The sequence below is a fragment of the Siniperca chuatsi genome, linkage group LG3, assembly GCF_020085105.1.
Source record: "Siniperca chuatsi isolate FFG_IHB_CAS linkage group LG3, ASM2008510v1, whole genome shotgun sequence".
Classification (NCBI taxonomy): Eukaryota; Metazoa; Chordata; class Actinopteri; order Centrarchiformes; family Sinipercidae; genus Siniperca; species Siniperca chuatsi.
This window is the reverse complement of record NC_058044.1, coordinates 16,527,472-16,541,444: the sequence shown is the minus strand read 5'-3', so window position 1 is coordinate 16,541,444 and position 13,973 is coordinate 16,527,472. Positions and strand designations below refer to the sequence as shown.

Sequence of the window (13,973 nt, the reverse complement as noted above, 5' to 3'; positions counted from 1 at the left end):
CAGACAGAGAAGACATAGGCAGACATAGAAAGCGAAAGGAAAAACAAGCAAGAGACAGGGACAGAAATAGAGACAGAACAAACACCAGACGGGGAAACAAAAAAAGAAGAGACAGACAAAGTGGCCAGGATGTGTGGCTCTAGATGGACATAATATATATATGTGTATATATATATATGTTGTTGTTTTTTTGGTCCCAGGCTGATATCAACTGTTTGCCAATTCTATTTCTAATAACTAATATTACTACTGATATGTAATATGATTTTACAAAGACATTACTAACTGGTTAAAATGTATTCACAAATATACCATTGGGGTTAGATCCCTCGACTTGGTACCTTTTCCAGGTACGACATGTAGACCTGCAGTAAGTGTCTTGACTGAAATGGTAGGTTAATTAACTGGCTAGTAATGGCAGTGGGACATGTATGCTACAGAGCGACTTTACACAGAGTGGAACACTTAGCTGCATTTAATGAGAAGAGGGTGACATTTGTTACAGTAAAAATGAACAGAAAGGTTAGACTTGTTTTACTTTTGCTGTATTAACATAACGAGGTATCGTACTAGAGATGTAAAGCCACGTTACTAGCTGTTACAAATATGTCTGTATTTGTGTCTGCATCAGATGCAAACTGAAAAGGAGGAATAAAACTTAAAGAGGAATTACGTACTATTTTAATACAGATTATTTTGCAACAATACATATATTGCATGCAGGGAAAACACTTTTGGCAAGATAAATAGATAGATGAAACTAGACTGAAACTACCTTATATGCATCAACTCCTTGAAGTTGAAAGGTTCACTGAAACCAAGCTTTCATTAACCTTAACCAAAGTGTTGCCTAAATCTAATCATAGATGGGACTAATGTGAAATCCTGGATTCTGGTCATCCACCCTGACTACCTCCCTGCAACTTCTGTACGATAGACAGGCCTACAGTAAATGTAGCACTTCCTCCACTCAGATACACATTGCCTGAACATAATCTAGACAGCAATTACGCCTGACTCCACAACGTAATTAGGTAAACAATATAATTTCTATAAGAAATGATTGAGATACTGGTTCATCTGTAAAGTATACATACAGTAATTATCTTTCATTATCAAAATCATTATCAAATGTAGGCTACTCTGTTTTATATTATTGTAAATTTGACACCTTTGGATGTTTTGACTATTGGTCAGACAAAATGAGCAGTTTGAAAACATCCACTGGGAACTTGTGATGGGCATGGTTTGATTAATCCATTTAAACAATCAATAATTTTATCGATAATGAAAATAAACCTTAGTTGAAGTCCTAACTCTAATACGCACACAAATCGGCCCACTACACACACCACAACAGGGTGCTGGAATTGCTCTGCTCCAATTTAATTAAGAGTTTTAATTAAAAAGATGTAGTGGGGTTAATGTAACATCCTCTGTGGCCAGCGGCTAAGTAGTCCTCCTCCATACGGTTCCAATCTACCCCCCACAGAACCCGGGGGTCTAATGAAACCATCCAGGACGCTGAAACACCGTCACCCTCCGCTGGTTCCCAATAGAGGAAGAATTATGAGACTGATAACTCCCTTGCTTTCTCTTCTGAGGAGAAACAAAAGGTGGCTGGTGTCAGAGATAAAACTGCCCCCAGAGTATTGCCGGGAGTCTCATAATGTGCGGTAATGTCTGCCTTTATCTTATCCAGCGTGATGCAGCCGCACGCACATTAGACTAATATGTAAAAGTGGTTTAATCTGAGGGTGGTGGTCTGGAGACATCCTGACAAGGAGAGACTTAACAACAGAAAGATACAGACACAAATTCACATTTATAATGACATATATTGACACGAAACGCTACAGATTGAAATGCAGCAATGAAGCCCTACTGTACAGTGAATTCTGTAATACATTCTGTAATACATCACTGATGTGCAGTGCTACAGAGCATTGGCAGCACTAAGGTATCAAAATAAAATAAAAATCCATAATCACAGTACAAACTGTAAAAACAGTAATAAAAGCATGAGTGTTGTCTGAAAATGTTCCTCCCTGGTTACCACAGTAAGGAAGGCAAATACATTGCTTAATATAACTACCTATGTAACTATATACACATTCAAGTGTGCAAACTTTGAAACAGTACAAATATTAGGCCAATACTCATGAACACACCAGTGTTGCTCTTAATACTTAAAGGGAAATTCCAAATATTCTAAATCTACAGGAGCGAAATTCTTGCTGCATTTACCCATAATGCCTTCCAACAAGCCCCAAGAGAATACACCTGAACTTTTTTTTCTTTTACATAAAAACAATGTAATAAGAGCAAGATGTTTTGCAGCTACACTGCATTCCACTCTTACTGCTGATTTTGTCAGAAAAATTGTTATCTCTACCTCTTGAAATGCAAGGCACATTGCTATTAAGTGTTGTAATGTGGATTTCACTTTAATGCCTTTCTAAGTGCTCATACTCCAGTCTTGATATGGTTCTGCTGGAAAAATAATACAAGACACACACATAGACAGACATGCACATTTCAACTAACAATCAGATCTTTTTTTAATTTGTAATTTATGATGTCATTATTATCTGTGGCCTCTGTCTATCAATGTGTTTTCTATTGCTCTGTTTCACAGCTGTGTCTTGGTTAATAGTTGAACAAGTTAGATAAAGACTGTAACACCATGAATTCTAAACACTTGAGGAGGGAGACCAGACTAAAGATTTCCACCATGAAACACACAAACCATAGACTGCAAAGGGAATGTGTGAGGAAGGAAGAAGAGGGGGGAGGACAGAGATGAGAGAGTTGTTAGGGGGGAAAGGGTAAATCAAACATTTAAAAAAAACAGAAGTTGAAAAGGACAGAGGCAGAGACAAAAATAGTGAGAGTGAGAAAGGAAAAGACAGGAGATTCAGTACTCTGTAATTAAGAACTGCCTCGCTTTCTACAGAGCCCATTACCCTTGTTAGTCATACTGTAGGTTCTTTCCGGGCTGAACGATTAATCGTTTTTATATCGAAATCCTGACATTTGAAAAATGCAAGAGCCACAATTTTGATTATAGCTTACATTATTAACAAAGGTGAAAGTTTTATCTGATGACTGCTGATTTTAGCATCTGAAACTGTCCAGAAATGTATACAGCTGTAACTAATTACCTACAAAGGAAACTGTACCAGACTGTTATCTGTTTAGTGTGCTCTTTGCATCTTGATACTGTTTATTACTATCTACTGTATTTATTGGCCAAAGTTGTTTTGTTGAGAGAAAAAAATACCACTCAAATATATAGAGTAGACTGTCTTTGTGCTGTTCAATCCGACCATCCGAGGGACAAGTCTCTACATTAACAATCTAGTACCATTTTCACACAGTAGGTAATTATCAAGCACAAATGACAAAAAAGTTAGACTGTGAACAGCAATCGGAATCTCTATGTTAAACCTTTAAGCACATAATCATTGTTTTAGGTCTGTGAAATGGCTTGTCCTGTCAGTCTCTTAAGCTAACATTAGCTCAAGCAGCGACAGAGTAGAGCTGTTCATTTCAGGTATGTCAGGTGTCATTAAGCCCATGTTGAGCTTGAAGATTCATTCTTATGAACCTTAAAAATGGTAGTTTGACAAAAATTCTTAGCTCAAGGTTCACTGACTAGATTTCTTCCAAAGCTTTCAGGCACACCTAATGGCCTCTATCAGTGAATGGATACCAGTGGAGTTTGCTCAGTCACAGAGATGGTTCAGTTGTAATCATGCGTACTAAGCACTTGGCAACTAAGTACTTCACAATTGAGCAAACTCTATGTGCTGAAGAAGGCCACAAGGTCGCTTGTGGCGATGAATCCAAAGAGAATTATCAGCCGACTCTGCAGTTCGTTCTTTAGACTAAAATATTTCAATTACACACACATACACAACATATACATAGATTGATGCACACAAATCACATCCCCTCTCTTTCCTCCTTCCCTTCACTTCAAAGTGAGGCGAAACACACAGTGACACCGGAAGAACGCAGGAATAAATACAATAAGGCAGGGAAGGGAAAGCAGGAGGAAAGACAAATCTTTATCTTGCCTAATAGGAAAGGAAAGGAAAGGAAAAATTACATGAGGAACGATATACAAAAAGAAAACATGCACACTAAAAAATATACAGTGTATCTATATATATATATCATTGAGGCAGACTGGCTTGCACCTTAGCAACAGCTCTCATCTCTGTTACCATGACACCTCACATAACACCTCCACATAACAACGGCACACGCCTATTACCATAGAAACTGTCCACTATGAAAGAGGGTCAATTACATTTCGGTGGACTGGAGCGGCATCAAGCCAGGAACAACAATAATGCAGTCTCTGCAGAACTGATGGGACTTTACTAACATGGTACACTTCCAATGAATTAAGAACAAGAATTCAAGTAAGAAAAAAATGGGAGAAAGATAATGAAAAGCATCGCCAATGCTATATCAAAACACATATTACTAAATTTTCCTCCCTCCTTGTAAATGTGGTGATTTATTTACTCTATCTCCCTATCACTGTGTCACTCCAATGCAATGCAATATTTACACAGCCGGCCTTTTTTTAAATTCAAAACATCTTTATTGCAATGGATTCAACAATGTGAAACTACTCAACTGTTAAGACAAGCTAAAAGGGTCACATAGTCACGCAATGAAGCTAGTGCACAAATACACCAACACGGACAATCATGTGCACAAACACACACGCAAACAGATGAGGGATTACAGACACAAACACACATGTACATACCCACAGCACATTACAAGCAAGTACAAAGTGACAAAGGATAGCAGACAGAGTCATAGTGACAGGACACTGACGCATGCATGAAGGGAGAGGACAAATATTCAACTGCTGTGAGGGATACAGCATGCACACACACACACACACACACACACACACACACACACACACACACACACACACACACACACACACACACACACACACACTTAAATGTTGACTTTCCTTCTTCTCTTTCTTTCTCTGATTATGTGTCTCTCTCCCTCTGCTTCCTATCCTTTTCTTCCCCCCTCTCTCTCCACTGCTTCCTCTCATTCACTGACTCATCTGCTGCTCTTAATGAAATGCTGCATAATCAGGATTGCAGATTGCAGGACTGTGACTGGTCCTATAGGCCCACCACAAGTGTGCACGCATAACCAGAAACACCCACGCGCACACACACACACACACACAGTGCCTTGATGTGACCGCTTTCCAGCCACCAATCCTACCCTAAACCCTTTTCAATTATATATACTCACACACACGCATGCACTTGCATAGGAAAACACACACACTCACACACAGTGGTGGAGTGGGGTTGGGGGGAGGTCATGATCCTGCCAGAGAGAAGGGAATCAGAGTTGCAATTCTAGGGCTTATCGCGGAAAGAGGGTAAGACCATATCTGACACGCCAGCATGCCCGGTATGTAAACCTCTATACACACAAACATACAGAGGAAAAAGGGAAAGGGAAAGAGAGTGTGTGTTTGTGCACACCCACAGATCCACAGGCATATGTGGTGAGATAACCCTTTGCAGTATTTTTGGAAAATCTGTCCCAGCATGCAAGTGGTGAGAGGATGATCCGTCTGCCGAGGAGTCTATTATCAACACTGCACTCAGCAAGCTGGAGGGTCAACATGTGCGGAAGAGAGACAGAAAGAGCAAAGGCTTGGTGAGGGAAGGGAGAGGAAAGCAGAAAGAAACTAGATGCAGCATGAAGGGAGCAAAGAGACAGCAAGACAAGAAACAGGGTGATGGAGGAATGAAGGCAGGGAGAGATGCTGAGGTATTAGTAGAGGAGAAAATGTGCAGGAAGGAGGGGGCGGAAGTACCTGGTGAGATATATGACTTGTCTTGTGAATCAAAAAAAGAGAGAGAGCAGATATAAAAGAGGGAGAAAAAGAAAATGCAAAATAGGGAAGAAGAGTAAATGCAAGAGAGGAGAGAACATGGAGAGGGAGGATGCTACGGAGGTGAGCTGTGAGCTGCTGGAAAGGAATGAAAGGTATTACACTGCAAAGAGGGGGAGGGAAGTGCTTGTTAATACACACATACTACAACACTCTAAAAAACATAAATTTGCATCATCACAATGAAACAATAGGCAGTGGCATAACACGTGCAACAACAAACAACAAATTATTACAAATTAAATTTTAGTTAGATGGCTCAGCTCACATCTACAGAAGCCTGACTCCTTGTGTGGTATAACCGCAGTCATTGGTTATCACAGGCAAGCAAGCTATGACATAACACGCCATTGGCTGGAGAGAAGGAGGAACAGCAAAGGCACAACACACCATTGGTTAATAATCACAAATATGCTGTTGGCAGTTCCTGGGTCATGTGTGTGCTTGCGCGTGCACATATGTGTGAGCGTGAGCTAGTGTGTGTGTGTGTGTGCGTGTGTGATTATGTGTGTGTGTGTCCCAAGCCTAAGGCAACCAGGCCAGCGGCTACAATTACAGTGACGGATGTGAAAGAACTGGGTCGGCTTCGCAAGAGATCTGCCCCTGGGACGACAAGACCAGCCAGTGCCCTGAATCAATACAGAACACATGCACACGCGCACATTAGCACACACACACACACACAAGGTTGTATGTGACAAACATTTACATAGAAACGAAAGGACAGATATGAATAACACAAAAAGGAAGCACATGTACAGTATCACACAGCAAAAAAAGTGCAAGTGGGCAAACACAGCTACAGCATTTACTTGATATTCGCTGTGTTCTTCTGCGCACACACACAGAAAACTTAACCAAAATCCAGATGACTCTCTGCCCCTGTGTGCCTGTCTGTCTCTCACTCAGTGACTTTCACACGCACACACACACACACACATATAAACTTGTTCCCTCTCAGAGCCCCAAAGCCTGTTTCAGGGGCAACAGTGTTCACAGCTCATCCACATGTAATTCAGTGACACCTGGGGCATTGCATGTTGTGTGTTTCTGTACATGTTTATGTGTGTGTTTGTGTTTCCTACCTCTGGCAGAAAGCTTCTTAGTGTTGATGATTTTGGCAGCATATTCCTGTCCAGAGGAGATCTTCACGCACCTCCTGACCACAGAGAATGCGCCCCTGAAATGAGCATACACACAGAAATACTTATTGATGTATTAAAAAAAAAAGCTCAAAGTAACTTCACTATCTTCCGAGATACAATCAAAGAGGTGTTTCAAAACAGAGGCTTGGAAAAGTGGGGCTTAGTGTGAAAAACCTGGCTTGAGTGAGCCTAAGAAAGTGTTAAGCAAGGTCTGAGCTCTTCTTTTTAATTAGCCAATTTATGGCAGCATGTGTCAAATTCTCATAAATCTGACATTCACTGCAGTTTGATTCTGACTTCTGTCTACTGGGGGGTAACTTTGAAGAACATACTGTGCTACAGTCTAAGGTAAAGCTAAGCCTCAAAACTACTTTGACCGGAATCAAGCTAGTCTGGAAGGATAATTTTCCATGGTAACTTAGATCAGACTTATTGCAACCTGCTTATGAAACAGAATTTCCTAAAAAATAAGCCAGATCTGCTGAAATAAACCTTATTTAACTGATTTTGCTTTATGAAACAGCCCTCAGAGGTCATAGGTGAGTGATAACAAACATGGCTGAGCTACAAATGTATGCTTTATAGTCACATTTCAACATTAAATTGCACAAAAACAAGGATACAGTCTTACACAAACACACTCACACCCCATACCTACAGTACACTGTCCTCGTTACAACACAAGACCATTGATTAAGCCTTGTGTTGTTCTGGTGTGGCACATGTATGAAAATATAAAAAACTAGGTCAGCTATATTGGAGTGAGGAGAAATGCAGAGTGCTGCATCTCTCATCTCTAAATGCAGCCATGGAGCGGCCCGCCTCATCTCTGCGGCCATGCAGGCCGCTTTGCGATTCAACCTCCATCTCTGTCTGTGCACGCCTTCTCTTTCAAATAAAATCTGTTCTCATCCTGTCGAGCTCCAGACAACATCAGAGATATCACAAACAGTTTAAAAGCACTCGGATATAGACGCTAAAGAGACAAAGTAGAGAATACTCATTACTTCAAACGAACCCTGTTCTTGTACTTCTAATGGCTGACAACTGTGGCGTGATGTTACTGTACAATGTTATATTATTTGGTTAAATCAGTGTTACAATATGAGAAATAACTGAAGCTTTGTGCCTACTTAATCTCTAGCTACTGCTGAGTATTTAGTGATGTGTACCATAAACATGTTATCTAACATCCTCTGGAGTGAGCAGCTTGCCACTAAATCTTACCTCTATCTTATAGGGGATTTGGTTAAGGAAATGATCATCGCATAACTTGTTACATAAGAATTTTACTTGACTATCCTGCATATTTGGGTAACATGGCACTGTGAAGTGCATATGCTAACTGCGCCTGTTAACTGAGTCTGTACCGTCCTACATGACAGAATGTATAGAAGCTGCACAGTAAAATTACCTGTGCTTTTGTATTTGAAAGTAAAGTAGGCAAAGTAAAGGCAAACCAGCTGGAACAAGATTCAAGGTTAGCAGCCATACCATCTACGATGAAAAAGTTCAAGTTCTCCAACAAATATGGTTCCAAAATTAGATGGAATACACTGTACATGACCAGCTTGGATCATCTGATTATGTAATTACATAAAAATGCTTCACAAAGATAAAAACATTTACGTGTAGGAATGCAGAGAAGGGGTTTATGGGTAGCCAAAATCCACATAAATTCAAGATATGACAATAAAAATCATAAATCATTTCAGGAAATTTGTGATATAGTTCAAATGCTGTATACTTTTCATGTTTTATTTAAATCACGTAAAGCTCACCATTTTGCAAACCATGCTGAAATTTGAATGAATTCTTTCACTGAAAATCAATGGATATCCAATTATTTTACCATACAATATTAAATCCATTAGCAGACTCTTGAAACTTGCTCAAGTTATTTACATTTATTTGTCAGTACAACACTGTTATTGGGTAACACAGTGGAGTCTTTTTAAATCGATCTGCAATTGAACTGCATAACCACACAACAATAATGTAACACTGCCAGAAATGCAGACTTGGACTTTCAGAGTCTCCTATTTGATTTTCATATAGAATGGACTGGTAGTAAATATACATACAAAAATCCAAAACTGAATAGCGTGCATTTGAAAATAAGCAAAAATGTAAAGTATACATGATTGATTGATGTAGTTACGGGGAGGTCCTTTTAGGGCTGAATCTTAGTTGGGTGACAATTTTCTGAATGTCTGTGTAAATGTATGTATAAATTAATCTTATTCACTTTACTAACCTTTCCATCATTTTCCAGCACTGTGTAAATATCTCCTGAAATAATAATTTCAGAATAATTGAAACATTACCAATATTTAGGTATTTGGTCAAAAACATTGTGGTATTTTCATTTTATCAGTACCAGCTGGTCTACTATGTGGTGTGGGGAGTGGTGCAGCACACAGTAAAGGGATCAGGTGAGTTAAAAGGTACTATAAAAGCAATATGGCTGCATTATTAATGACAGATGGTGTAAGATGAACACAGCATAGGATCATAAACAGGGGGGCTGAGGCTGTAGAGGAGATTTCCTCTTCCTCACTATAAACATAGGCTTCAATCAGGGGGGTGATTTAGTGATAAATTCCTCAAGTTAGGATGCTAAGTGGGAGACACTAACTGAGAGCACGTTTCTCTCTATCTCTCTTCTTTGGCTGAAAGTGAACACAGGGTGCAGACATCTGGGGGCTCTGTACACATCTGGACGGACTGCAGGTCAGGCAGCGCATGACCACACAGGTACAAATGTACGTCAATGAGCGCGCGCACACACGCAGCTACCTGGATCTCTCTCTGTGTCTCTCTCAGGGGTGAGGAATTCCCTGCCTGTGTCTGATAATTGACCGCAGCTCAGTGCTTGGCTGGGGAATGTGTCATCGCCAACTACATGGTCTGCTGTCGCATTACCGAGTGTGTATTTCTGTCACGCGGGAGGAGGAGGAGGATTTGGGGAGGCGTGAGAGAGGTGGAGAGAGAGAGAGAAGCAGGGGGTGGGTTACCAAATCTCACAATTTCACACACCCCGATGCATTTCACCCCGGTTCAGTTAAGAACATGGTGGCTCCTCACCCTCCTGTGGCACCCAGAGGTCGAAATGCAACATCAGTGGCTGCACAGGATGGAGGCAAATGACGACACGCTCGTTTCGTAAGCAGGGTTTCATATGTAGGATTAAAACAAACAGGATGCCATTGCACAGGCCAGCATGATGATAGCATATTTAGCCCCCCTGCATTACAGGTTTCATGGCTACACTATCAGCAGCGCGCACACGCACACTCACACATACAAAAACGCACAGACACACAGAGCCCAGAATCCGCGTCCCTAAGCCGAGGCGGCCTATTACATAACAGGCTGACATTTCATACAGAGATGATGCCAAATGATAAAAAAAATGCTTCCTTACTTCCCCAGCTCCTCGAACAGCTGATATTCGTCGGTAAATCTCGTGCAGATCGTTAACGCCATACTGAAGGAGCTGCCAAGGGGTGTGCGGAGACGCTGATAAGGTGCACTCCACTCACAAACAGTATCCACCACACACACTCGTCAACACCGCCCGGTTTTGTCCTGGACCTGCAAGGCAAACGGTGGAATTCATGCACAGCTGAAGCGCATCGGCGGGAGCTGTGGTGGAATGATTTCTGCGGCAAATACACTGCCTGCACGAGTACTTCAGTCCGGACGAGAGAGCTTCCGGCGTCTTCACATGCAGCGGCTTGTCACAGCTCGTGGACGAAGCATTTTGTGTGCATTCCGGCGTCTCGGGTGGGTGTCCGTCCAGCGGTGTGTGTCGTCTCTCTGCGCTCATCAGACGCACTACCGCACCTACCCCCTGCTGTGCGCGCAGTCCCGCCCCTTTCCCTGCATCCTCACACAGGCCAATTACAAAGAATAATAATAACAATAATAATAATAATAATAATAATAATATAATAATAATAATTGTATTATTGTAAATATTAACAGTAGTTCCATAGGTACATGGTAATGTAGGCCTACCTTCAATGTAGCTACCATTCTGGAAAGAAAACGACCAAACGGGTTATTTGAAATTAAATTTACAAGGAGCAGAGAACCACAATATAGGTTCTGGGACTAGGGGCAAAAAAAGTTGATTATTTAATATTTTTTTAATTGCTAATTGAATGAAGCAGAGGTAACAATCTGTCTTAATGATCAGTTAATTACATGTTTTCTTAAAATTGTAGACAGCACATTTGTGAGAATATTATAAGGTAAAAGTAAAGTTGGTATTTAGTTATAATACACAAGCCTTAATAAGGCATATGGATGAAGAAAATACACAAAAGTTTACTATAATCTTGCCGTACCAGTAGTCTAAACATCATTATTACCTCCCATTTCTTTAAAGAGCCACCGGCCTAATGTCTTCTGTGGCTCTGGAGAGACCTTTGTAACCCTGATGATGTCATCCGGGTTATTCCGGCACGGAGACTACAAATTTTAACAAGACGGCTGGTGTTGTGGAGTAGAGTCTGCAGATTTTTTCAAAAAAATAGTTATCACAGTTATCATCACAATTTACATATATACATATTTACATATATACATTCCTTATTTTTACAGAAGCCAAAACCCAAACATCTTCAGTTTACTATCATAGAAAACTAAGAAAAAACGCAAATATTCATACTGGAGAACCTTGAACTAATGAAAATTTGGCTTTTCTTTTCTTAAAACATGAACGACTCATCAATGAATCAACCATTTGTGTCAGCTGTAGTGTGTTTTAAAGGCATGCATACTAACCAGGCAAGTTGTGTCCAATGAAAGACACTATAAAGTTGCTCCAGCATTAGGAGGGGATCCAGCATTTTTTGCAGCCTTAACCATACTGCTAAAAGTCAGGAATTGACTGCTTCAATTTAGACCATTCTTTTTTAAATCTGTGTCTTGTCAGTACATTCTTGCAAGGGACACACAGCATGACAGGCAAACTAATAATATGTAAGAAAGAACAAACAGAAATACCATTTTCATTTTCATGTATAAAAAAATTTAATTAATCAACAGGTTTTTATTCAGTTGAATCCAGATACACTTACATTTTATAAATACATCAATAAATATGAAATAACACATAAGTTATAGACAAGGCAACAGTGATGCAGTTTTACAAACTACAGGAGCAGCCACACTATTGGCTGCAACAAACACAAGTGACATACAAACAAGCATAGACTTGTTAATAATGTTAACATGTTTGATACAAACATAACCTCAAGTTCAGTTGTCATTTTCAACAGTTGATCAGGGCATTAAGTGGTCCTCTGGTATTAAAATGGGATGAGTGTGATGGCTTCATCATCTTATCAAACAAATACTTGTTGGTACTTTTCATTGGCTTTGCAGTAAACAGCTCAGACTCATGAAACACATCTCTCCCGGTCTATTCAGCGTCTTTTGCTGCAGAGAAAAGAAACAGAACAGAATAATTAATTTGTGTATTATACAAGTGGCATTTTCTGTTACATTATCCAGTTAAATCATGAAAGTCGTCCATTGTGTTTGATTGCCCTTATATGGTATAATTGACTTGTACTTACTTGGACATGATCTTCTGAATCACTCTCTTCACCCAGGGAGCCTCTGGGTCCAGGCAAACCTCTTGGCCTGTCTTTTTAAGGGTGGCACTGCAACACCAAGCAAGAAACAGAGACGCAGTCAGAACAAGGTGATGAAGCCAACAAGTGACAATAAAAAAAATTCTAAGTATCAACATTATCACTATCTAGATGGCATGAAGGCTTTGAAATTAGGTCTTACATGATCTCAGTCTCCTCGCAGTGGGAGTTGGCAGGAATCAGCTCCACCTTCCCAATGTGGCGGCCTATGGGTTTGCTCTCTGTCTGGATGCAGCGGCAGTGCATCTCCACTCCCAGGCTTCTCAGGCTCATCCCTGTTAGGAGGCAGGAGTCACACGTGGTCACAAAGTGCAACAGTGTCTGTTGATCACTCTTGATGCATTGAGGAAACGAGGACAGCAGAATGTGCACAGTAGTGACAGTTCAAATGCAGAGAGTAACTTGAGTCACACCATAGTTCAATACTGTTACATTCAATTACTGAATAACAAAATAATCTTACCTTCACTGATGGCCAGGAAGGCCAGGAGCACCACAATAGAGGTGATGATAACTCTGCTGCTCTTCATTTTGCCTTTTACAAATTCTGCAACAATTAACACTAAAGGATAAGAAGGTCCTTCAAAAAGCTGTCTGATGAAGCCTGAAGCACTGTGTAAAAATAAAGAAGGTTTTTTTCTTCTACTTCTACTTCTTTTTCTTCTTTTGCTCAGTTGCGTTTCTCCTCTACTTTTGCTTTTCTTGGTTCAGCTACCTTCTCGCTCTGCTGTTTGAATCTAGCACTGAAGAGGGAGAATGTGTCCTTTTATAGCCAGCTCCTGGAAATGAGTCATTTCCCTAGATCAGGCAGGTTGCGCAAGCTGGGGCAGTCTGCAGCCAAGTGGGAATTTACACTGTAAGGTATTTGACTGACAACTCTGATTTATCAAGAGGACTCATGGGCCTGCATTTGTCACTGGTACAGAGTTATAATTTGTGAAAACACGGTGACTAAAAATTTGTAATGTAGCGGTTGATGTGATGGGAAAGCTTGAGAGAAATGCTTTGTAAATTAGACATTGCTGTTAGCAGTGTATTGCACCATTGCTCACATCAAGCTCACGCATTAGCTATTGATCAACTGAAAGCTGATTCAGAGATGACATGTAATAAAATGAACAATTAGATGCAATCTGTGAATGTAGACCTAAGGTTTTGTCATCAAAAATTTCAACTGTTGTACCAAGAGTCCATTCA

At 40.4% G+C, this 13,973-nt stretch overlaps 2 protein-coding genes across 17 annotated transcripts in view; both read right to left on the bottom strand.

Moving 5' to 3' along the window:
- The window catches only part of camk2d2 (calcium/calmodulin-dependent protein kinase (CaM kinase) II delta 2), a 37,209-nt gene extending 26,247 nt beyond the window's left edge, over window positions 1-10,962 (bottom strand). For 11 of the 16 annotated variants that reach the window (XM_044190254.1, XM_044190257.1, XM_044190261.1 and 8 more), the window contains exons 1-2: window positions 10,535-10,961; window positions 7,048-7,142 (exon numbers count right to left, since the gene is read on the bottom strand). In XM_044190254.1, the coding sequence (XP_044046189.1) occupies window positions 7,048-7,142; window positions 10,535-10,596 (157 nt within the window). In that variant the 5' untranslated portion in view covers window positions 10,597-10,961. Of the gene's footprint in view, window positions 1-7,047; window positions 7,143-10,534 lie in introns of all 16 variants that reach the window. The other 5 variants (XM_044190262.1, XM_044190266.1, XM_044190264.1 and 2 more) reach the window with 2 other exon arrangements.
- A 1,163-nt stretch (window positions 10,963-12,125) lies between these two features.
- On the bottom strand, window positions 12,126-13,522 carry LOC122873767 (interleukin-8-like). The gene is made up of 4 exons (XM_044190905.1): window positions 13,240-13,522; window positions 12,919-13,051; window positions 12,699-12,785; window positions 12,126-12,558 (listed from the first exon to the last, which is right to left on the bottom strand). Exons 1-4 carry the CDS (start codon window positions 13,304-13,306, stop codon window positions 12,546-12,548), a joined length of 300 nt encoding a protein of 99 aa, XP_044046840.1. The 5' UTR covers window positions 13,307-13,522; the 3' UTR covers window positions 12,126-12,545.
- Window positions 13,523-13,973: the final 451 nt, after the last annotated feature.